Below are 26,677 nucleotides of genomic sequence, written 5' to 3' on the forward strand. Positions count from 1 at the left end.
AACTCAAAGAATACACTGAGGGATAGTAACCGTGTTTTGATAGTGAGTTCACTAACACGTTTATTGAAATACAGCAAGGGGATGAGGGAAATGTATCAGACAACAGTTAACAACATTACTTTTGTTTCACAACAATATTTAAATGTTACTGTCACATATTAAATAATAATAATAATAATAATAATAATAATAATAATAATAATAATAATAATAATAATAATAATAATTATTAATATATCCCTCGCATAACCGCTTTTCACTCATATAATCGGTAGCCCCAAACTAACATGTAAGCTATATATATATATATATATATATATATATATATATATATATATATATATATATATGAGGAGGCAAACGTGGTGAAAACTTACCAACACCTGTTACATTCAAAACAAGAAAAACTTGTTTTCAAAAGTTACTGAGTTTGTCCTGCGACTCGGTTGGTTGTGCCTGGCAGCATCAACTGAAAACTCCTCCCCTTGTGGGTGTGGCGCGTGTGGTCTTTACTTTAAATGTTGTGCCGTGTGTGCAACTAAATTCATGAAGGGATAATCTGGTTTAAATTGCTTGGTAAAGCAGTGACAAAACTTAAACAGATTTGGAGGTGCACATTGGATACACCATGGATCATGAAGTAAGTACACATTTTATCACGTTTGTATGTTTTGCTCTGGATGGTTTGACTTTTTTTTTTTTTTTTTTAACCTTATTTTCAGCCACTGATATTTGAGAAAACGTACGATATTTAAATATATTCGTATTAATAAAATGGACAATTGCAATAAATCTGTTGTCTTATAATGAGACCTACATATCAACTGTAATTAAACGAATGCACGTTGTACAAATTTGTATAAGAATAAATCTGCAGTTTATTTTGAAACGTCGTTCTGCTCCCGGACTGCCACAAGCACTACATGGACATCTGTTTCTACTGTTGTAACCATTCTCTTGTTATTTCAGTTCTAAGGGAATGTGCAGATTTACTCAACTTCTGTTTGGAAATTTTGCACCTTAAAAAAAATGAAATTGCTTTAATGGACAGATTCGGGAGTACCAGTTTTTAACTAGCTGTTGTTTTTAGCGCTGCTCCACTGTGTAGTGTAAGGTTCTGTTGAGCGCGATGTTTAAAAGTTGCATTTAGAATTGAAAGCTGCTATACGAGCAGTCAGTAAGTTGTTGTGTTTTTTTGTTTTGTTTTTGTTGTTGTTTTTATTTGGTGCTTTTATATATCCACGACAGTAATGCGTTTATTTCAGGAGTCCCGGTTCAGTGTTTAAATAATAATAATAATAATAATAATAATAATAATAATAATAATATAATTTGTATTGGTACTAGTAATAGACTTTAACATATTTTCTTTTTTTTTTTTTTTTTTCCAGATTTGGACAATAGACTTCATAGATGAAAATAACACAGAAGGGTCTGCCTCTGGTGACTATAGCCAGTATGATGAAGTCTGCAACAGAGATTTAAACCATGATCTCAGGAAGATATTTCTGCCCACAGTCTATGCTATCATTTTTGTGATGGGCATTGTTGGTAATGGACTGGTAGTCATTGTAATGGGCTGTCAAAAAAAGTCAAAAACTATGACCGATAAGTACAGGCTGCATCTTTCCATTGCAGACCTTCTGTTTGTCCTCACTCTGCCTTTCTGGGCTGTAGATGCGGCCAGCAGTTGGTACTTTGGTGGTTTTCTTTGCAAGGTCGTCAATAGTATCTACACTGTCAACCTGTACAGCAGTGTCCTCATCTTGGCTTTTATCAGTCTTGATCGATACTTGGCTGTAGTGCGTGCAACTAATAGCCAGAAACCCAGAAGGCTGCTGGCTGAGAAGATCATTTATGTGGGTGTTTGGCTTCCTGCTGCTCTCCTCACAGTGCCAGACTTGGTGTTTGCCCAGGTACACGATGAAGGAACCCGAATGATGTGTGACCGCACCTACCCTACTGAGTCAGGTTACATCTGGATGACAGTCTTCAGGTTTCAGCACATCGTTGTTGGATTAGTGCTCCCAGGTCTGGTCATTTTGACCTGCTACTGCATCATCATCTCCAAGCTCTCCCAAGGTTTCAAGGGCCTGCAAAAGCGCAGAGCATTGAAAACCACCATCATTCTCATTCTTGCCTTCTTCATCTGCTGGCTTCCGTACTGCATCGCCATATTAGTTGACACCTTGACGCTGCTTAATGTTATCCAGTACAGCTGCACCTTCCTACAACATATGGAAAAATGGATTTTCATTACTGAAGGTCTGGCTTATTTCCACTGCTGTCTCAATCCAATTTTGTATGCTTTCCTTGGAGTCAAGTTCAAGAAATCAGCCAAGAGTGCACTGACTGTCAACAGCAGAGGGTCAAGCTTAAAAATGTTGTCCAAGCCCAAGCGAGGAGGGCTTTCATCAGTTTCCACAGAGTCTGAGTCTTCAAGTTTCCAGTCCAGCTAACAGAGACGTGTTCATTCAGTAATGAGGGACATTTTAAGACTTGCATGTCAAAAAAGGACTGACTACATTTTGAACTGTATATAGTTTATCTTGTTTTATATTTTGTTAATGCCTCTGTTGTACAAATGTGTTCTATTTAATTTTGCATACATTATTTCAGTTTTTCCTAAAAGAACACCACGTTATCCAGGCAGAGCCTGTGGGCCATTGATTGGTCATCTTAAACCTGTGTAAATAATCATGTTATCTTACCTGTATACCATTCCTACCAAAAAAAATGTATATACCATGCTTTGCAGTTGTTATCTGAGGCATGTTATGCTCCTTAAAATTGTGTTGACAGCTTTAGACCCATTAGTAGACTTTGATACTTCAGATTCACTTTTTTTTAAAATAACTGTTCAGGTTTTTTGGGTTTTTTTTTTTAGCACTTAAAGCCATCTCTTTTAATAGAGAATATTTATTTGTGTAGTTTACACAAAGTTGTGTAGTTTTTTTGCTAAAGTTCAACTAATTTCAAGTTGCTGCAGTCTGTTCATGGTAAATGTTAATAAAAGACAAATAATTGAACAAAACATTGAATGTCTCCTTTCTTAAACCAAATACCAACTGTTTGGCTTTTGTAGGTTGTGATACTCATACATTTTTGGCAGGAGCTGTTGAAGAATTTGAAGTAACCACACCTTATCCTATGATGCGTCATATTCCTAAAATCAGGAATCACACCAAGGAATCCACACACTTCCAATGATTAAGTGTAATATGCATTTAAGAAATGTAGAAAAAATGCAAATAAGGTTTTTTAAAACAACTTTAAAAGCCTGTGTGACTCGGAGACGGCAATACGTTCGGACTGGTATGAGAAACAAATCCCTTCACTCTTCTGCTTATTTCATAGGGAAAGGTTAGTATATCCCCAAATCACTATTTTAGCTCTAATAACTTCACCAAATTAGTAAAAGTAGTTAAAAGGTACTTTCAAGAAATATTTTGCCTTAAACACTAAGCTTGCTGTTAGTGTTGGCACACCTGTGGTCCTGAGAGTCATTCTGAGCGGAGTAGAAGGTCAACGAACATGGGGATTCCCCTGAGTGGCACATATAACGTAAACTGTTCTACAAGCACTGCAACATGCATAGTGAGACAGAAACTGTTCACTTTTACTGTTAAATACAATTCAAGTATGCCACCAATAATTAAAACAGACCCACTTGTCAAAAAGCTTTATAGCAAAATATGTCTATTACAATTACTGCTGTGAAACCATAAATGTATTTTTGTTTTCTTTGCATTATTGATAGCACAATTCATACTGTCATTTTCCCATTAAACTTCACAGACTTTCTGTCTGATAAGGAACCCTTGCACTGGCATGACTTATCTTGTGAAGGGGAGCCTGATATCTCACTATGACAGAGAGCAAATAAAACGTTAAGCTATGTGCCTCTGGGATTTTGTTTTTCATTTTATCCAACATTAGTTTCCTCCCTATAACCTTCTGTTCCTCTTTTCTCCTGCCAGTTGTTATCAGAATTAATTAGAAATCTGGATCAAAATGAATTCATCTCTCTGTCCACACGATTATTAAAAATAAATGCTATCAGACTTCTTGGATCTGGTGATGTTCTCATTGTTTTTTTCCATACTGGTTTAAGTCATCTCTTATTTTTATTTCACAATCTTCCTATGATTCACAAAGGCTGTATAGCAAAATTGAGATTACCTTGAGTGTATTACTGCGCATAGTTGTCTGGTTCTAATTTAGTTTCTTTCATAAAATTTGAATGTGTAAAAAAGTAGATCAGTAAACACTTAGAAGATGCACTGTATGCACATGTTGAGTAAATGGCCTGTCCATCTCATGGGTGATTAATATGCTATGGTGAATAAGAAAATAGTGAGAGATGATCAAAGGCTGAACATCAATAGGGATCAGTAACAATGGGGCTTCTAGCGAACAGACTGGCTGCACATTTCAACATCCAACTCCCCTTGAGAAATAGTATGGTAGCGCCCGATAAATTGTGCAATGGAAGGTGTTTCACATTTTGTTTCTCAACCCCTAAATGGGTTGATCAGAAACGTGTTTTGCAGATCAATTCTATGATATCACATGCCTTAATTGTATGATATACATGCTAGAAGGCCTTTAAAATAAGTTACAGCCTTAAAACATAAAAAAAGAATAGTTCAAGAGGGTAAATGCATTCAAACATCTTCAATAATATCTAGGCAGGAAAGAACTTGTGTTTACAACATCCATTAGCAATTAATTATCTTCTATGAGGAGAACTCCTGGTAGTTAGACCTGCAGTGCACAGTGGGAATGTGACGGAGCTTACTGCTGAGTTCATTATGGTCAGGATGTTTATCCTGCTAACGGATCTCACTATATGTATCAGATTGTATTAAGTTTATGGAGGCATTGTTGGATATGCTTCGAGTAACAACAACAGCTAGCTCCTAGTGTTTCCTTTGAGCAGGGGCCCATTATTAAGTTTTTGAAATTGTTTTGGCTAGGAAATGACCATTAAGAAACCTTTCCTGTGCTTGGGCCAACATTGTTTAGTGCAGAATTAGATCCACACATTTTTTATTATTGTGCACAAGTTTAAAAAATGAAGGTCCTAATAAACACGTGTACATGGAAACCCCATGGCAGATGCTGATCTTTTTCTTTTTTTTTAAACCACATGGCTGAGTATTAATTTTCCACTGGCGGTCTTAAATTTAAAGTAACACCTTTCACACTCAACATATCATGGTTCCTCTGAAGGATATTTCCATATTATTAACGTGGAATGCGTAAGACACCAGATTTTACAACAAACAGTAAACTGTTTTGCCCAGGGTAGGTTTTGTGTGGATGGTAGTCACATATATAATAGTTGACGACTTTGGCTCCAGGCCCTCATCGAAAAGGACGTCAATCTGGTAAAGCATTTTGAATAAATACATACATTTACCTCCAGCTGTCCAAAGTAAGAGCTGCATACGGTAAGTGTGATTCAAAGCTCTCAGAGACTGGAAACACTTACCTTCTGATTTATTATTCAAGCCTAGTGTATCAGCTTTCAAAGGCTCATTACTATGTTGCCGGAAATCCTTGAACAAGTTTTCAAAATATATTGACCACTGAATCTACTGTTTCAATGGCTTTTCAGAAGATTTAGGAGTCATTTAAAAAAAAAAATCCTGGTGGAAGTTACTGAACATTCTCAATAGCCATTCCTAAAAAAAAAGCAGTTTATCTTTAAAACGCAGACTTGGAAGTTGCTTATTCAGTTATCTAGTGTGTTAATGATAAGAAATCACAACCTTGAATCCTTTTGATGACAAAACCTTAAACATAACTGTTGTTCCAAATTAAATATCATTATTATATTACACAGTACATAACAAAATTAAACAACAAATATAGAGCAATTAAAAACATTTGCAAACTAAAAAGGCTTTTTGGATTTCAGTTCAGTTCAGTATTTTTCTTGTTTTGATGAACCACTGCTTGTTTGGTTTCACTTGATCATTACTGTCATTGAATCATTGTGACAGATTTTTTGATCCACAGGGATTTAGCAGCCCTGTATTTTCAAAACATTTCAGCCACACTGTCAAATAAAAGAAGTTGCTATGTAGCAATACTAAAAAGAAACTAGATAAACTAGATGTCCAAAATTAAGATAGTCAAAACATTTGCCAAAGAATTATAGCAGTTTATATAAGTGTTGTTACATACATACAGTAGCTTACCATTGAGTGTTCGAAAATTATGTAGGAACAAAAAAGGTGCAGCTGTACACAATTCATTCATTAGAAAGTACATACATAGTTTAATACACAATCCAGAGGAAAAATTATTTGAATAAAACACAACACTGTACACATTTGTTAAAACAAAAACGTAGATTTTTTTTTTCCCCTTTTTTCTAGGCTATCACAATTAAGAGAGAATCATTTCAGAACACACAAAGACTGGCCATTAAGCTTTAAAGGCTGGTTTTACAGACCCCAATTAGCACAAATTCCCTGATATCATTAGGTAGTCCAGTTGTAAAATATAAAGTCATAACAAACTATCACAAAGCATTAAGAAACATGGTACTGTATAGATAAATATGATAAAGCATAGTATAATTACAGTGCAAATACATTTTTATGGAGTAAGCCTGTAGCCCTTTTTGGGCCAACAAATGCCCTTTCACTTGTTCTGGAGCAATCAAATTGCTTTACGCATAAATATTATTAGATACTAGGAGAAACAATGGTCTAGCTGGGAAAGAGACAGCAGTCTTCAAAGCTAATCTACCATAACATAATCAAATACAGTATTGTATCTTATGCAGAAATTAGATATAAGTAATCAGATTTAAAGAATTATGTATAATTGGAATCTCCAAAAACAGAGACAGTATTAGATGATTATTAAATCTCTCAGAAGACTTGTTTAAAAAAAATCCAATTATTGATTCCTGAGTGCAGAGCTTTTGAGTTTTACAGCCCATGGGATTTGTAAAAAGACAGCCAGGTTTTATTTGAAGCAGGCTAATTATATTGTAATGTAAGTAAATAGAGAGGCACTGAATGCAGCTTGCACCAGATGTCTTCTACACAATTAGTTATATGACTCCTGAGCTGATACAATCCCAAGTGTCTTTCTTTATGAATGGATAAAGAAACAAGGTGCCCTGGGGAGTATTACTTATTAACTGGCCTACATTTTGCCCACAAACAAAAATCACTCTGAATCCAATTTCACTGTTTTCATTGAACAAAATACTCGACAAAAACAAAAAAAAAACAAAACAAAAAAAAACTCTCTATAGTTGCATATTGTAAATGGATTGTGTTTTATCTACATTCTACATATTCTATAAAAAATATTAAACGTTGTTGGAGAGGTACAATATAGAAATAATATAAGTACAGCATAACTGACTTTCACATTTTAAATGAGCAGATGAAACAACCAAGAGGCGGTTCACTATACTGGTCAAACAAGAACATAACTAAACAGTACTGAATTTTGTGAAAACTGAAAAGCTTGTATGGGCGTTATATCATGGTTCACTACAGAATGGGCAATGCTTAGTGAGTAAAACATTGCTTAGTTGTTAAACCGACCACAGTATGAAAACGGTTAGGTGTTAACATGAATCACAACTTGAAAAAAAAAACAAAACATAAAATTCCAGGTATTTGACATCAGAGGAAGTAAAACTTGCATTTAATGACTCACAGTTTTAAGTATATAAGAAAAGGTAGGTGAAGTAAACCATGTTGTTAGAATTTAAATCTTCAAGAAGACACAAATAGGATATTTGGTGGCTCAACATGCAATATTAATATGCTTTACCATACCTCGCTATTCTTTACAATGCTTACTATGCTTTATTACACTTTGCTATGCTTTTACTATGGTACATTTTTATAATGGCCACTGGTAACTCTGGTTTTCCTGGTTCTCAAGTTATGCCCTTTTAAATAAACTTGACCTCAAGGTATTGTGACCCTCACCTACAAAAAGATTTAATGGTAAAGAAATTGCGATTTCTGTCCATGTGTTATTATTTTACCTGTGCATGTATCCTCATCAATTGCTGGACAAAAGCTATCCTATTCTGGCACCAATCCTATTATGAACTAACATTTCAAATATCCATTCTCTTTGCTAGCAGAACATGAGCTAAACATTTACTTCTACCATGTGTATTTATGTACATTTTCTTTTTCTATGAATAATTCTGAAATCTAAACATTTAAAAATTCCCTAACACAAATTTGAATACTAAACCATTTCCCAGAAGGAACTTTTTTTTTTTATTTTTTTTTTTTTTTTTTGCAGAACAGAGTTGCAGACCTTGGTGTTCAAGATAGCTGAAATACTAAATGCCATGCAAGCAGAAGTGGTCCTAATAAACTGTTACATGTTATACGAGCATATATCATGTTTTAGCATATGGTACATTTTTTCAAACTTCCTTTTTTTAGGGTTGTTGACATAATGACAAATGACATAAGACCACAGACGGGTAGGCAGTGGAGTGTTGGTTAATATGAGTACAGTACAGTTGCTTACTGTATGAAACCTCAAGTTCATGGTGTATAAAACAGGATGAACTCTACCTATTAAACTACTCTATTTGACCCATGTTTTCACATACTTTTCATTGCAGCACTTCTACCTATACGTTGAAAACTACTGGTTTTTGGATACCATTAAAATATACATACAACAGATCAGGGTCAGATGTGGTTATTTTCACCTTATTTGAAAAAGATTTAGCTCCCAATTGTAATTGTTGCAACAATGTAGCAACAGTTTCACACCTTTTCAGCAACTATTTATCAACCAATAGAACAGCTGTGCAAAGTGCTTCTGTGTACCCTATTCACACTACCTAAACAATGCATGACCAGCACGTTTTGAAAACACAATTGTGAATAAAGTAAATGTGAACAATGCAGTTTCAACACATGCTAATAGTGCATGTCTTAGGTAATGTGGATAGGTTATTAGTTAAGTACCTTTTAAGCAGTTACACGAGAAACTACATCCATCTAATACATTTGCTAAATCAAGTTTATGTCATTATGTAGCAGGGTCCAACCAATTGCTTGAAAAGATACAGACTTTAAATCACATTGCTGAAGCATTAATTGCAACAACGAGCGAAGGAAGGCAGTAGATTTTCATTAAGTAAAACTCAATTAGAACCATGTTTATAGTTTATGAATCAGTACAATGTCACAGCTCCCCTTTTTCTTTTATTTAAAAAAAATCTGGTAGAAATTGCATGAGTCACCTGCCCTCTGCTCAGAAGTTTCAGAGCAATAACTTCCCTTCATCACATCAATTTATTATCATGGTCCACCCTGTTAATAAATAGTACATGCATAGTTCTTGCTAAATCCTTTAATATGACTTAAATTTCTTAACCTTTACAAATGAAACAGAAGAAATGCCAAGTTGATACCATAGTAGTAAAATAAACCAATACAGACTATTGCTGTACATTACATGCAGTATTTGTTTCTACTAAGAATTTGGGTAGCAGTGTTAGCAACTGTCAGTAAGGATGACAACATATAGCATGTATTCAGGGACCAGACAAATTACACTTCCATTTAAACCAGGGTGGACAACTTCAGCTCTTCCAGGAGACAGATTTGACCTACTTGTGTTCTTATTGTTTTGACAGAACCAGTTAAACCTCCATTCAAGTCTCAAAGCAGTTATTTCATTACACCTGTTATACCTGCTGTAAAATAGCTATCTGGTACTGGACATTGAACATTTGCTTTTGTTTTTCAAATAAATGTAAACAAAAAAAAAATAAATGCCACATACTGTATGCCTGCAGCAGAGTTCTAACAAACTGTTTCCATTCCTGTGTTGTATACCTACCCCAATACAATGGACCGTGCATTATATGAAGAGTCACTTACAATAGGACATTGATTTAACATCTCATCTGCAGGATGGAGCACAAGGAGGTTAAGTGACTTGATCAGGGTCACACAGTGAGTCAGTCAATGGCACATGTGGGAATTAAAGCACGTTGTGCTGCATATAATTTTTTTCAGATGAAATAACCTGTATCATTTACCCCTAACTGCAAAATAACTCGATCACTGTTAATATAGTCTGTACAGTCAGAGAAAAGTGTATTAAAAAGTATGATGCTTTTATATTTGGGTCATAGTGGTTGGCTACATGGGGGACTAGTATCTTAGAGCGGGGATAGAAACATACGGGTCATTCTAAAACAGGTGTAACTGGTACAGTGTACAATGGAATAATTAACTGCTTTGAATCATGGATGTTTTTTTTTTTTTTTTTTTTTAATTGATTCACTTAACAAATTAGGGAAATGTTGGGAACACATACCTGATCTAAGGGCCGGAATTGACCACCCCTGTCTATGCAGGTTTCTGGCATAAATTTTCATATCACACACTACCATGCATTATTGTCTATATATCACCAAAACCCCAACCCTAACCTACATTATTAACAACCATAACCCCAGTGCTAATTATTACTAGCAGTTATTACTGGCAAAAGTAAGACGGGGAAATCATATAAAATACTAAGCTCCACAAGTCTGATGCAAAAAAAACTACAAGTATGAACATTAAGCTAAAATCGTAATCCTATGCATCACCTTTAGTGAATATTTAGTAGAGGAACTTGTATTATGTCTGTGTTTCTATCCGGAACAACAGGAAGGTTGCACTAGGAAACGAGTTCTTCCTCATGTCTGATCTGCAGGGTCTGCGCTGAGTCAGTGTTGGTGTAGCGGTTCATATTTAGGTTTATTGTTTTAAAAAATTACGAACGACAGTGTGAACTACGAGAACAATGGTTAAAGAAGATAGCACCGGGTAAGAAGTAATTGACAATATGTACCACCACACACTAAGTTACGACAAGCGGTTTTTAATTTAATTTTTTTGCACTCCTTCTTTTGCAATTTCTTGCAGTTTATGCACCACTTTTTGTTAAAACTCTCGTATCATAGATGATTACCTGTCAATAAATACTTGCTGGTTGTGAAAGTATGGTTTAACAGTGTCCCAGTAGTTCGTCTTATAGATGTATATGCATGAAAATCTCTATAAACTGTAAAAAATTATAAAAATAAATAAATAAATAACTGTAGTTGTTGTTAACACACACTGTGGTGGTGTTATCATCAGGAAACTAGTAGTGTTACAGTACACTTGGTATGTGACCTTAAATACAGTTCTATGACTGGTGTATGACCGTGATATACACTGGAGTGTGAGAATAACCAAAGTGGATCAGTTTGTATCCACTGACTCCCAGTTATATTCTGGCCAGGGCATTTCAATGTGGTGATAATAAGGGTGGCATTACCAGAGGTGATGTCACTCTAAGCAGGTTTGGCTTTTATATAAATACATGTACACACCTTTACTAGTGCCTGGATCTACAGCACCTCCCTTAATGTAAGATTGGAAGAGTTTTATACTTTCATTTTTGCATAAAACTATATGTGGTTCTCATAATTGCAGCCACATTCCTGTAGTTGCACAAGAACTACTTTCTTGAAAAAAAGAGGCAAGTTTTATTAATTTGTGAATTCATATAAATTCAGCCAGGAACCCAAACCTAACGTCTTGTTTAAATCCACCATGAATGGTAGTGTATTGCTTCCTATGTCTGTATCAATTGTTCATGCTCTATACAAAATTATAACATACGTGCAATAAAATTAGGAAATAACTGTTAGAGTAGTTACATATATGAGACCCACTTGGTCCAGGAATCAAGTCTGGGGAGCCCCACCCCATGCCTAACACATGTTTACATACCTTAAGACAGTAAACTTTCCACCACAAAGTTGGGCTTACTCATTTCTAACAACCAGTTTTTTTTTTTTTTTTTTTTTTTTTTTTTTTTTTTTTTGAGACATGCTTTTCATACTCCTGTAAGTTGGGACAATTAAGGTAAATACAGAACCCAAGTTCTAGCCTTGGCTATACATTTCTTATTTGTTTAGTAAATCAGAATCACTACATGGAGCAAAAAAATAAACAGTTTTTCTACATAAAATAGTAAGGAAGTACAGTTTAAAATGTACATAAACTACACTTTTTAAACCCTTTATGTTGATGTTTCCAAGACATTCTACAAATTCATGAATTCCTCTTGTAAAGTTGCTAAAACTGCCAAATCTCTGTTGACAAAATAAACCAGAGACGGTTGTGGTGTTCAATTGGTGTGTAAACACTTGCGTTTCCTGCATGGCTGACCAAGCTCCCTGTTTAGGTTTCCTGTGATATAGTACTAAACGAGTGTCATTGACTACTGCAAAAATCACCCAATATAACCTGGCTTCTCATTTGATAATTAAATTAAATCCTGCCCTTTCTTAGAACAAAACATAATTCAGACCTGTCTAGTGGCATTCTCCATTGCCTTTACCTAATGAAATTGCTATGAGTAAATTAATTGTATCATGTTTAATGAGCTGAATGGAGATTTTAAATACTTCAGGGTTAACTTTATCAGTGACTGTATTTTCGCATTTGTCCAGATCTTTTGGATATTGGTGCAGTAGTTCTATATAGAAAGATAACACTATGTAACAAAATTTTTTTTTTTTTTTTTGTTCCTGGGTAGTAAGTGTTATTTCCTAATTGCTTATGCCTCAAAAGTATAGAACATGGCTATTATTCCCCACAAACTTTGCTTTTGTGACCACGACAGTGATATTTCAAAATATCACTATTTCCAATGGGAAAATGGGCAAATGTGTGTCTTTTCGTTCACATAAAGTCAGAAAAAAACAACATATGAATCCAAATTAACATGTATTTATACTAAAGTAATACAAAGATGACTACAAAAGATTTAGAAGTGAGTAGTTTTTCGAGATTTACAATTATACTGTAAATACAGTAATTGTAAATCTCGAAAAACTACTCACTTCTAAATATTTTGTGATCATCTTTATATTACTTTAGTATAAATACATGTTAATTTGGATTCATATGTTGTTTTTTTCTGACTTTATGTGAACGAAAAGACACACATTTGCCCATGTTCCCATTGGAAATATCACTGTCGTGGTCACAAAAGCAAAGTTTGTGGGGAATAATAGCCATGTTCTATACTTTTGAGGCATAAGCAATTAGGAAATAACACTTACTACCCGGGAACAAAAATTGTGTTACATAGTGTAATCAGAATATTACACCAAAAAGTAATCTGTATTCTGGAAAAGAAAAAAAAAAAAGCTAGTTAGGTTTATCCTCAAAATCTAACTACAGGAATGGAAGTGAATCTGATATTGACAGTGTGGCAGCTATGTATGTTAAAAAGGCAGTACTGGAAGCGGAGCTTGTGAGCCTGGAAATGTGTCCTCCATAGCTAAAGCACATAGCTGTCATTTTGTGTTGGCTAGGTTCTGCTGGAGGAAGTAAACACAACTTGTTATCAGTTAACCCAAATTAACACTCCAAAACAGGAAATGGTTCAATTTCCTAAACATCATAACTAATAATCACCTTTTGCTTGTTGCAAGGGAATCATCCCTTTTATAGCATTTGCTTTGATCTTGTAAGTGGCTTAGAAAAACATCTCTGAAATTGGTCACTCAGTACATAAATAATTGCTGCCCGGTCACTGAAACAGTTAATTTCCTGTTCTCTTCCTTGTAAATTAGCTTGTGATGTTAAGCAGGCTGTAGTTTCTAACATAATAGGTCTCCAACAGTAGCAATAACAAATATAAAACCAAGCCTTAGGATGGACATTCGGGTCAAGACCATAGAGACCAGAGTTCATGAAGAGGTTCATTTTATATTCTTCCATTAGTTTTAAATTTTTGTCGATCGGTGGCACCAGTCAATATTGTAGATGTAGACATTTTAGCCTAGTTGACAAGGACAGGGGATCTTTACCAGTTTCAAGACCCATAAGGGAATAAAGTCTGGATAGTGATAAACTCAGTTCCTCAGAATTTTGTATTCTTGCAGAAATCCTGTTTCCTCATATGAAGTTATTCCCAAATTAAAAGATGGGTATACAGTAGAGGTGTGAATAATGTAAAGTTTAATATATGTTTAACGTTGTCCTACATAATGCACGTATATATGTTAGCCTACAGCATTTATACAGTATTAAGTAGTAAAGTTTGAATGTTTAGAACATTCAACAGAATCGAACAACGTTACTTTGAAGCACATGATGATTAACACAACAGCATGGCTACCATGTGGGACGGGGGAGGGACAATGGTGCTGGAACTCTACATCTGCTGCATTGTATTATGTCCTCAAAAACACAATCTGCTGTGAACTCAGTGGGAGACAGACTTCTGATGCACGTAATGCACGGGTATTCTTCCACTTTTGTGTTCTATACAGAGCTTTGGGCAGAGGAGAAAAGTTTAAAACCAGTTGAAAACAGGTGGTATGAAAGGTTCAGCTGAAGAAAGATTTGTGAAGAGGCACCTGCCTAAGTAATTGTGCTGCCGTCTTCCTTGCACCTGGGATTGCTGTGCAGACACCGTTCTCATGCAAATGTTTGTTTCCTTCAGGAATCATTTAGTCAACGCCTTCTAAACTTAGAAACTCAGCATGTTTATCTTCCTGTTGCAGCATTACTGATAATTTTAATTAGGCTGTTGGCTGTTGTTTCTGCTGAAACACATATAGTTTAGTACAAGTTTTGTTATAAAATATATTGCAATGCAAATTGCAGAACACTAGATGCACCACTAGTTACAGTTTTAGGGTTTGGTTTGTATGCCCCCAAATTGTGTAAATAACGTGGTTGTGTTACAAAAAAGTCATAGCAACATTTAAAAACTTGTGTGTATTTTTTTTTTTCAGAAATTGCTCAGAAAATGAGGTAGTGTGATCAAGGGGTTCGATCTGAGACCTGAACTGTGAGGTCCTATTTTATTTAAGAAGGCTATGCTTCCGACATACAGCAGACCCATGAACAGTTCCTTTTTTAGACTTTGGCGTATGAGCTAGATAACTCCACACAGCACTTGTCATGAAGTGCAGTTTTTTTTTTTTTTTTTTAATTATTATTACATATTATTTATTTTTTGTTTCATGGAGTTACTTCAGTCACATACTGGGGAGGTTAGGTAAAATATAGGCTACCTTACTGTAATGGTTAAAATCAACACTCTCTTGACATTTCAGACTAGACTACCCACTTCACATTGGCTGAGTTACGTTATTGAAAACAATAGGTGTATAGGGTGGGTTGAAGTTGGAAGTGTAGGAAAAATTTTCCCAGTGGCTTAAAACTTCCTACGGGAAGTATAAGAAATAGACCTGGAAGTTTACATTTGTTTTTCTTTTTTTTTTTTTTGTCTTCCTGTTACAGTGCAGAGGAACTGCAGGCACAGTCAAAGAAAGCCGTCAAGAAACAGCAGAAGGAAGCTGAGAAAGCCGCTAAGAAAGCTGAAAAGCAAGCCAAGTTGGTTAGTATGTAAAAAAAAAAAAAAACTTCATGCATTTAACAGCTGTGATGTGACGTTGGCACGAAAAGGAGAGAATGCCATGTGTTTACAAACTAAAAGGATGCTTATTGTTTTTCTATTCCTGTGCTCAGACCTGTTTTGTCCGACAAGGCTGTATATTGCTAGAAATGGGATTACAAGGCACGGCACACAGTAAACAACAATGCTGTCTGAGCATTGCTTGCCTAGGGCCTCATGTACATGACAAACTATAGTACAGTAAATTATTAAAAGTTTTTACAGAGTTAAAATTATAGATAACCTTGTAAAGCTGGTTCTCATGTTGCATTTTTGAACAGTTTTAAATCTTCCAACAGGGCAAAGAATGGGCCCAGTCTTCCGTGAGGTTTACATTTTCAAAAAATACACAAATAAGAGCTATTTATTTTCTGGAATTCTTTTCTGTGCAAACTGGTTGAAGCAATTCTGCCTTTTTTAATATAGGGATTCAGACTAAAATAGTTATGCAAACAGAACATTTTTACATTTATATGAAAAATGCATTGCACATAAGTTTATCTGGACTTTATATTCAGTCCATCACAGGTCTTTTTTACACCCAGTGAAAAAAAAGATGCCTTTTTAGGTTTTTATTGCAGCTATTCAAAAAATAAAACTAGTTTAAGAAAAGAAAAAAGTTCTACTTTGAAGTTATTTCAATTTATAAAATAAAGCTACTGCATGTGATTGATCTTATCTTTCTTTCAATTGTCTTTAGGCAGCCGAGCATCAAAGCCCTGATGAAGAGGTCAGTGTCCTTGAACAATCTGCAGCCATTCAGCCTCTGAGAGCAAATCAGCAAATAGTGGACTGGCTTTGTGTACTAAGCAGATAAATCCCTGCAGATATAACATTAGTAAATAGATTTTCTTTCTAGCTATAACCAGTTCACAGGTGTTAACGTGTTCTCCGCTGCTGTTCACATACATTTTAGAAAATATTGTTCTTGATAGTAATACATCTTCTGCTTAGTGTAAGTTACTTCTACGGTAATTTTGAAGTTTAGATTTAAGTATCCTGTTTTTTTGATAACATCCTAAGGACTGCAAGGGAAAAATTACACACATTGCATATTTAAAATATTTGCTTTAATGGTCTTAAATAACAGTACAGTATATTGTAGTAAAACACTATTTAACCATGGCTCCCAGCTACAGCTATTTTGTTATGAAGGAGAACAAGTCTTTGCAATTCATTTTATATTGCATATATCATTCCCTGCCTTTGACAGTGTCTGTTTATTCATCTTCATGTATTGCTGTTATTCAGGACTTTGCAAAGGATAGATATGGACTGTCTCCACTGGTTCAGTCACAGCAAAAACTAGGTCAGTAGTGTTCATTTTTGTTTAGGGGTGTGCTCTCAATAACAAGGCATTGATTTGCGACTTGGCTGTTGCATCACCAAATAGTTTTTGTGCTTTTTTTACTGTAAACACCACTGGGATCAACTACATTTTTAACCCTTTGCAGTCCATTTATTCAGCGCTTGTCAGGCATGTCAGGTCCAATTTATTTTCACATGCATAGTTTTAAAATATTTTATTTTCAGAGTAAAACCGGTTTAAAAGGCACAGAATCACAAAAGGACACTCAGTACTGTATATCCAGCCAAGCCCCACCCCTTGTTCGCTGTTTTTTTCACATACCTCTTATAGACGTGCATACTGATAAATCCTCTCCTGAGCACTTGTTTTAGCACCAAACTCTTCAATAATATGATCCAAGTCATTATTTTATTACTATAACATCTCATAAAGCTCTGCAAATGTCCATGATATTCTTTAAGTGCTGGATGCAGAAGCAGCTATCTCCTTTGTTTATGTCTGTGTTATCTCTGTAGTGCATGGAGCTATGAAATAGGCTCCCCCCCCCCCCCCCCCCCCCCCCCATTTATTTTTTTAGACTTCATTTGGATCCTATCGGTCTCACTCGGCCATTGAAAGGTTTTCTCTGCTTTTTCCGGAGAAAAAACAACTAGAGACCTGTGCTTTACGCCTTTTTGATGATGTTGGACAGGAAAGGGAAAATTGTAATGTCGGACCTGGTCCGACATAGGACTGCAAAGGGTTAAAGTCATTTTGAACTGATATAGTTTTATAACATGTTTTAAAAATGATTGGCTATGCCTTTGTATATAAAATGTCACAGGGATTTCTAGTGCAAAGTATTCCTTGAGTAATGTGATCTTTATGGTGTATATATACAGGAGACATATAATACCCACTGCACCAGAATGTCCCCTCCCTCTTACTGTTTTTTTTTTTTTATCCTGAGATTTTTATAGTTTGCTGTAAAATTGTTTGTTTTCAATGAGTAAACCTACATACATAATTTCTATTTGTCCATAATCCAATTCCCCACCAACCAGTCACCATGATTAAAGATATGAATATATTTGATGAATCTTCATTAGGTAGTGCAGTATTAGAAACTGTATAAATGTAGTTGATGCTCTATTCTTTTTATGTATCATATTTTACTAAATGGTATTCCCGCTGAAAACTGGACAGCAGGTGCTTACTTTCTTATTATTGTTTTTATATTAATACAAAAAAACGAACTGCAGACCGGCTGCTGCTACGTGTGCAGGATCTGACTCCAGAGAAGGCTGACCAGCTGCTGTGGCTTCGTGCCAGGATTCACACCAGCAGAGCTAAAGGTACGTTTTCCACATTCATCTCGCCTTTTTCCAATATCAACTCAAACAATAGAGGACAGGTAGCATGAACTCTTGTTTTTTTCCCCCCTGTTAATTGTTGCATGTATTTCAATATTTTGTTGTCAAATAGTGAATAACAGTTAAATAATTGTATGTACAGATTCTTAACTTGTGTTACTGTTGTGTAACATTGGAGTTTTCAATAGTCAAATGTGTATTCTTGCGAACACTAATATACTGTAAGCATCTGTCTTTATGTAACTGATCATCAAGAAATGTATTTTTGTAAAAACAAATCTGTATATTTAGCATACTGATTTGGGCTGTTGTTTTCACTGCTATATTAACACATTCTCTGTATGTTGCTGCAAAACAACCATTGCTTTTCCTAATGCACCTTGCTGGGGATCTAAATGTACACATGATTGGGTATAAGCCAGTACGTTTATATGTTATGGAAAGAGGTGGCTTTCAATAATCCTTATTAAGAAGGCTGCTGTTTTGAAACATGCATTAATCAGATCAGATATTGGTATTGCAAGACTGGTTCAGGCCTGGTTTGCAAGTGCCAAAAAGTATTTTAAGGAGATGGGCAGTGTAACTTTCAGTTGATTTCTAAAATGATGTTGGTGTTTGTGAAAAGTTGCAAATATAACCACAACATTTTTAAGCAGTTAAAAAATATATAGTGCATAGTGCCTTGGTCTGAAAGCCTACCTTTCACTTTATAAATCTGGTGCTTGGAACCTGTACTGAGTTAGTGTGTGGCTGTGAATAACTGGTTTTCTTTAAATGGGGAGTTTCAGTCGCTAAATATGTCAGTTCTGTAACCACACTTTTTCCTGCCAGCATGGGTTTTTTCCAGAACGACTTCCATGATTTCCTGCTTTTTACATTCATTCATTCACAAATATGCAGCCTAAGGGCATCCTTCAGGACAGGATAGTATGTCCTGATTTACACACAAATAGACTTTGTGCCTTCTGCTTTGCAGTTGACACCCCTGGCTGCATAACAAAAACAGATGAATTTAAAACTGAAGTTGAAGATCGTGTTCTGCCCTGGGAGAATGGCATCACTCCTTGTTTGTTGGCAGGGAGTAGCATTTGGAAGTTACTATATTCTGGTGATAGTCACTCGAACACATGCTCGCATACACAACCCTAGGGATTACCTGAATAATGTTTGTTTGTTTATTTATTTATTTATTTATTTATTGTGGCAAGAAAGATGTAGGTTTCAGTGGTTAGTGAAACCCTCCCAGAAAAACAAGCAAATAAAATAAACAGTTTAAATAATAGTATTCACAAATCCCCATGCACCTGGTTATTAACGATGCAAAATGGAGTTTAAAATTATCCAAAGCATTACACAGACCATTTCTATAATAGAAATTCATTCTAGCTTGTTTAGTAGATATGTCTTTGCTAAGTTTGCTAATGTAAAGACAAAATTTTATACAAAAAATAAACATCTACGGATAGTGGCGGTACAGTATAGTAGTGGTAGCTCAGTTATGCTACTGAAAAGTACAGACATTACGTTTAAAAACATGTGATACATTATGGGGTATTGTGCTCAATAACATAGTGTCTCATAATGTGTGACACATTAGCAGTGCTAATGTGAAGGATTCCTGTGGAAGGGATTCATAATATTTATAAGGCACATTGGAAGTAAGTGACAGGGGGTAGCCTTAACAGCTGTAGCGTCTCTGCTGTTATTTTCCAGGAAAGCAGTGTTTTCTGGTTCTGCGTCAGCAGCAGTTTAACATTCAAGCCCTGGTGGCTGTGGGAGATCGTGTAAGCAAGCAGATGGTGAAGTTCGCTGCCAAGTAAGTAAGAAATTGCATCCTGTTGTCAGAGTAAACAATGGTGGGAAAACAAACTTCTGATGGTTGGGTCCATTTTCACACATTCATGTGAATTAATTATTTCTGCAGGACAAAGCTGTTTTTTCATCAAAACCACTATAACCGTTCGAATGAACCTGGACAGTCAATTGTCATTCAGTCTTATTATAAAGATAATAAACCGCAGGTGTCTTAAAGGGTTTTGTGTTGCACATACTCAGTCAGACATGTACCCAGTATTAGAGTGTGTCACTAATTTAAACCCTTTATTGCAAAGAGGACTTTTATGTCACAAACTACTGTTTGAGAAGATGAATATGGACTCCACTGCACAATAAAGTATAGTATTTGTATGCAAGTTATCCATGAAATCTTAAAAGATTTAGCAATCTAAATCAAGGATATTTACTGAAAACTTGTATTTGGAAACAAACATGACAGCAGTTGCTAAGATACGCATGTGGTTTAAAATCTTTGTAAAGGAATGAAATGAAATATTCACAAGTGAGATTTACCATACCACATGTGTTAAATTAACATATGAAATGTGTTGCTTCTTCCAAGTAGCTGGTTCACTAAAGAGGACTGTGCGCAAAATGTGTGAAATGCGCTTGTGCTTTACCACCTTATGCTCTTCTCAGTTGTTTGTTATTCATGTTCCAGTATATATACTTTTGACCTTTAAGCGCTTCTTTTTTTTTTTCATTTCCCGTAAACGATGGCCACATCCACATGAAGAATGCTTACTGCAAAGCTAAAACATCTGTGAATCCACTTGTACTCTGTAAACGATAAAAAACTACATTATTACATTCATTTTGAGTTCATTGACTTGCATCATGGATAAAAATCACTTGACCATAACGATGACACTTGACAGGTAGCAACAGTATGCCGTTGTTGGAACCTTACATTGCAAGGGTCGCTGTCTACTTAATCAGGGCTCCATCTTTGCACAATACCTTAAATCCTTGGGATGGCATGATTTTGACATGAGTAATTAAGCATCCCAGCAAGATGAGTTTGTAAATCTGCCACCGCCTCATTAACATTGACCCCAGACCTAATATGGCTGCCATATTTAAGTCATGTGACATTTGAAGATTCAGCTGCATGGAGACCGTGCACTGGAACAAGACTATGTGAGGTTAAAGATTACAGTACATTTAACCTTGCTTGTGAGGCTGTTGTGGTGGTCCGGTTTGTGTATAATTTTTTTACATGTTTTTGCATTTCTATCTTCCGATGAACAAATTAAACGTGACAAACTTATGGAAATGAAGAATGTAGTTTTCCATATTCTGCATTGCCTCAACCCACAAACCGGACTCATCACTGCCTTGTAGTGACATTTTGGTCAGAACTGCACATAGTTTCATGACATAGCGTTTGTAGAAACTCTTTATGGTCGTTGTCATACATAAGTTTCATTACCGATGTTGTCTAGTAAAAATGTATCCTTTTACTGTCGCATTGCTTTACCCTAATAAATGGACCAGGTCACAAGCTTTGACATGCTCTCTCTCTTATCACTTTCTCAATAGTGTTATGTTATAGATGGTGTCCAGTTGATATTAACCATTTCACTGCCACATGGTTTCAAATTGCCCTCCCTCCAGCTGGCTTGTATTTGGTTACAGACAGCTAATTGAGGCGCATACTTTAGTTATAACAAATGACCACCGTGTGGGTAGGCTGTAGGTTGAAACAGGTTTGTCCAATGTGCAAACCCTGGGAGTTTGATCTTTTGGCCAGGCTGACCACGGTGTCACCAGATTTGAAGTATTTAATGTCACGCCCTGCCAGAATACTGTGTGTAGTGTGAGGGAGAACACTACTAACTTGAAGAGAATCTTGTTTCCTCATCAAATTTAGTCTGTACCTGCTATTACTCTATTCCCTTGTTTCTGACCTTCTGTCCCTAGCCACTGTGACCACAGTGCTCAGGAAGGTGACCCTAGCCTTAAGCGATTGAATACAGGAGCTACATTCCAGTGCAAGTACAGCTAAGATTTCATCTCATGACCTTCTGATGCAGAGGGTCAGTACACAAGTGTAGCAGTATGTTGACCTTGTGTGCTTTCCAAAACCTTTCATATGTTTTTCATTCAACATGAAGCTTGACATATGGTCAGCCTCTTGAGCAGGGCAACTAATTTTATGTTGGCAACTTTGTTATATACAGATATATTCTTTAACAGAGATTCTGTTGAAAATTATGTATTCTGCCAAAACAGCACGACAGTGCTCAAGGCAGAGACAATTGCTTGTATATCGAAAAAAGAAATGCATGCATTTTATAGTTTTCTGTTGCATTATATTAATAGGTTGTTTCTAAATCATGAGGTAACAGACAAATGTTACAGTAGTACAGTAGCTAGAACTTAAACAAATAAGTTCCTCTTTCGTGTACTTGCAAAACTACTTGTGGTTAAACCGACTTTTAGAGTTTCTTGCAAGCAACACTTTGCAGTCTGGGGGGAAAACTTTCCATTAAGTGTATCGTGTTACATGGAGAGAGAAAAAAATACATAATTTGAAACCTGTAATACTTTTTTTTTTTTTTTTTATAAATGCTATCTGAACAAGCAAATTGTGCTCTAAACCCCCTTACAGTATATGCACAAGGTCTTTATTTTTTTTTAATTAGCAATTGTTCAAGAAACTGAGACCATCTCATTTTAGAGATCAAGGACAAACAATGTCACTGCATGTTATGCAATTAGCTGACATTTAATGTGCACAGCATATCTCGCCACAATTAATGGCACACAAGTAAGGTTATAGTACTAAAGAGTTTATAAATATTTCAGTTTTTCATTTTGTGCCATTTCTTTAATCATGTATGTATTGTAATAAACTGGTTTAGATCAAGAACCAGATGGTGCCATATATCATTGTTTCCCAGCCGGTGTGCTGTCAGGCACGCACAGGTGTGGCGCAAAATGTTTTGATAAAAACTACAGATGAGAAAAAAAACACCTTCTTGTATTTTAATTAGTGTCGGAACCGGATGGCATTCTGTATCTCCGGATGTACATGACAGACGCAACATTGCGTTCTTACAAACTTGCCGTTACAGTAGTCATGTGGTGGTCAGTGTGTTTTTCAAATCTTACGGATCTCAAAGTGACTCTGTTTATACATCAGTTACCGGCTAATCCTTCCTTAACTCACTTTTTTTGTTGTTTTTTTTAAGAATCTTGATATCCCAACAGTCTACCCACAATCCAAAGCTCATATAGAAGAGCCACTCTGAATTTCAAATGTATTACCCAAAAGTTGGATATTTTCGCACTTCCACGTCTACTTGTAGTGATAAAGCTGAACATGAAACTAAGAAAGTGAAAGTGATGAACGACACTTCTGTGAGAGCTGTCTGCAATATGGATTTTTGTTTCGAGGGAAACCATCTTGCCCTCTCTCACAATGTCTCATGCCATGGTGCCAAGTAAGTTAAAACGACACCTTACATTTCAGCTTGATGAATAGACAGATATCCGTGGCCACACTCAACTCTTGACTAATGTAAGGTACGTTGACAGAGATCAAAGTACAATAAAGTTAATGATGTAAGAGGAACGGCAAGGGTGGTAAACAGCTTAAACCGAGGTGACTAGAGGGCAAGTTCATTTGGAGACAATATGGTGATGTGCCTCAAAAAATAATTGAAGGTATCAAGGTGTGCCGCGGCAGGGCAAAGGTTGGGAACCACTGCCTTATGTAATTCCACCTTCCTGTGGTTTCCTTGCAATGGTGGATTCCAGGATTATTTTGTAAGGCAGTGTATGGTATAAAAATAGAACTGTACTTCTAGCTTTGCAGTTTAACAAGCTTCTTTTCTAGCTAAAGACACTTTTCATCCTGTGACTGGCAGCAGGCAGAGAGGTCTTTCAGCAAGTAGTTTTTACATTTAAAAAAACAAATTTAGACACACATTGTGTTAATTCAGGGACCCGTCAAACCCAACAAAAAAAATCACATTGCTTGTGAAGATTGACATACCGCACCAGCCATTGACAGTTTGCATTTTGTATTCCTTGCAGTGCTCTTGTGTAGTAATGGGACAGTGCATAGGAAAACAAGAACATGACAGAAATATACAGCCGTTAACAATCATTTAAAAAAGGTGTAATTTAATCAGAGGTTTGCCATGAAAATACAGATGGGTTTCTATTAGCCCCAGTGACTTAGCTAAAGTAGGCCTTTGGTTATGTGCTCAGAGCTTTGTGTGTGGTTTAAGTTGTTGTAGTGGTCAATTAATCCATAAACATTGTGGTTGTTTTCAGTTGTTTTATGATTGCAGAATGATCCATGTGTCACAGGATTCCAAGAGGTTTTCTAGAAGCTCAAATAGATCCATATTCTCCTCCGTATTTTTTTTTTTTTTTTTTATACAGTGAAATTAATAGAATAAAAAAAAACTATTTACAATCCATCAATTCTGAATGAAACAAAATCCCATCAGACGGTAAGAGAATCAAAAAGAAGGATATTAAACTGATCCAATTGTCTATTCACCGAAAGCATTCAATATGCCCTATATGTCCAGAATGTGTTTATATACCCTGGTCTATTCATGTAATGACTGCTTGTTTGTTTCAGACAGCATTAGGATTACCTAAGAATCCCATATGTCTAGGACATTTTCAATACTACTGTTCTACAAACACTAAACTCACAAACTGTTGTGCAGAGTGTGTTCTTCATATGTTGGGGATCAGTAATGTACCTGCAGATCTGTGCATTGGTAGTATTTTATCCCTCCATGTGTTCTCCAGGGGTGGTGCTTGGATGGCATGCACTGGGTTAGTCATCCAAAGATTCTGTCTTTTTTTTTTTGTCAAAACATTTTCAACAGGCCAATTTGCTTGATGTCTTGGCTCCTTGTGAATGGCTGCAGGCTATTTTAGTACACATTTAACAGCTGGACTGTTTGGAACACATTGTGTTACTTGGAGCCAAAAACAAATCTACTATTATGTTTTATTTCTGTGTTTTTTTGTTTGTTTGTTGTTTTTTTTTTTACTATTTGTGATAGCTATTCTTTATTATTTTAGTAGGTAAGGAATGTGGAATAATAATAAAAAGATTACTAGTAGGTTGAGTTTTTAGAAATTATAATTAGGAATGGAGAAAGTTTGTGGCTTGTTTGTGTAACTGTGATTCATCAATTTGTAATATCATATGAGGATAAGAATAAGGTGTAACATCAGAAAAAAGGGTTTTGAGGTTGACGGTTGGCTTCTTTTGCACAATATTGTAGCCACATTACAAAATTGATTGATTTTTTTCTTTTACTAAGAGCAAAAATGTAATAATTTTCGAAACTCAAAAAAAGAACTAATTACTGAAATATATTAATGATGTAGACTTCTATTTTAAGTCATTATTTATTCTGTCTGCTTTTGTTTGCAGAGGCCATTTTAATATATATTTTGCAAAATAAATGGCAGGTGTACCTGTTCTCCCATCTGTCCTGTCATGACAGGGAGAAGCTGGAGATGAGTGGTGTCATCAGCCATTAATCTCTGCATCTGTGCATGATTCCTATCTATGCATATTCATGCATTTTCCCATGGATAAAGCTGTCTGCATCTGTATTTTCCATCTGTTGAAAAAGACCTATAATGCACAATAGTTAACTTCAAGTAAAGAACCCTCTAAGTGACTGTGTGTGCTACAAGTATCTGTAAACTTGTAATTGAGTCTAAATGCAACAAATAAGTCATGATGCCTGTATCTGATTTTAATAAATGGAAAACAAGCCTTGATTGATATTTGTTCTTACTTGAATGCAGCATCAACAAAGAAAGCATAGTTGATGTGGAGGGAGTTCTTCGGAAGGTGGATCAGAAGATTGAAAGCTGTTCCCAGCAGGATGTGGAGCTGCATGTTGAAAGGGTAAGTATGTAGACTGATCATTTTATAAAACTATCAGTTAATATTTTTTTTTTTTTCTGTGAATGCAGTTTTCTGTGCTGCCATGATCCAAACAAGGAAGGTTTTGATCTAATGTCATTCCAGTCAGTTCTGTCATCGTCTGGCCTCTAAGATTTAATTGATGAAAGTCACAGTGCTGTACAGTATATTGACAGTTGAAGTGAAATATGAAAACGAGGGCCTATCATTTGTAACCATGAGACTTGCTCATTGTTTTGTTTTTTTTTTACCTGCATGTCTGGATGTCAGTTCTCCAGTTGACCGTTTCTGCTCTTTCTTGCTGTCAGATCTTTGTGATCAGCCTGGCTGAGCCTCGCCTGCCCCTGCAGCTGGAGGATGCTGTCCGCCCAGAGGGGGAGGGAGATGAGGTAAGGTGCTCAGGCTTCTCCTCATGAGCTCCACTGGCCTCAGGCAGGAGCCTTGTCAAGGAAGGGAATCTTGGGCATATCTTGTTTCTATTAAAAGATTCTGTTCTATTTTGTCGATTTTCAAATTCTAAAAAAAGTTTATTTTGGCACACAAGTAAAAGGATTGTTCGAGTTTTGCCTTACCATTTGCAGTGAACGCAAGTAAACACAATAGTTGCACATATACATATATTTTCTTTGTCTTTCTCTGTTTATTTGGCTTTTTCAAATGGTAAAAGGCTGCATGGAGGTCCAAGTAACCAATATCTATTTGACTTGTCGCAGTTTTTTTCTGACAAAACTAGATGTAGCATATCCTATGGATAGGTGATCCACGTGACCG

At 35.8% G+C, this 26,677-nt stretch overlaps 2 protein-coding genes across 3 annotated transcripts in view; both read left to right on the top strand.

The window, feature by feature from the left end:
• Positions 1–528: 528 nt before the first annotated feature.
• Positions 529–3,029, top strand: LOC121323684 (C-X-C chemokine receptor type 4-like). The gene is made up of 2 exons (XM_041264876.1): positions 529–640; positions 1,392–3,029. The coding sequence occupies exons 1-2, from the start codon at positions 629–631 to the stop codon at positions 2,457–2,459; spliced, it is 1,080 nt and encodes a 359-aa protein (XP_041120810.1). The 5' UTR covers positions 529–628; the 3' UTR covers positions 2,460–3,029.
• Positions 3,030–10,690: 7,661 nt separating this feature from the next.
• LOC121323268 (aspartate--tRNA ligase, cytoplasmic) overlaps positions 10,691–26,677 on the top strand; it is a 29,422-nt gene continuing 13,435 nt past the window's right edge. For both annotated transcript variants that reach the window (XM_041264236.1, XM_041264237.1), the window contains exons 1-8: positions 10,691–10,844; positions 15,336–15,432; positions 16,190–16,219; positions 16,741–16,798; positions 18,040–18,132; positions 19,864–19,966; positions 25,786–25,888; positions 26,215–26,295. In XM_041264236.1, coding sequence (XP_041120170.1) covers positions 10,822–10,844; positions 15,336–15,432; positions 16,190–16,219; positions 16,741–16,798; positions 18,040–18,132; positions 19,864–19,966; positions 25,786–25,888; positions 26,215–26,295 — 588 coding nt within the window. In that variant the 5' untranslated portion in view covers positions 10,691–10,821. The remainder of the gene's footprint in view (positions 10,845–15,335; positions 15,433–16,189; positions 16,220–16,740; positions 16,799–18,039; positions 18,133–19,863; positions 19,967–25,785; positions 25,889–26,214; positions 26,296–26,677) is intronic.

This window comes from Polyodon spathula, chromosome 11, assembly GCF_017654505.1.
Source record: "Polyodon spathula isolate WHYD16114869_AA chromosome 11, ASM1765450v1, whole genome shotgun sequence".
NCBI lineage: Eukaryota > Metazoa > Chordata > Actinopteri > Acipenseriformes > Polyodontidae > Polyodon > Polyodon spathula.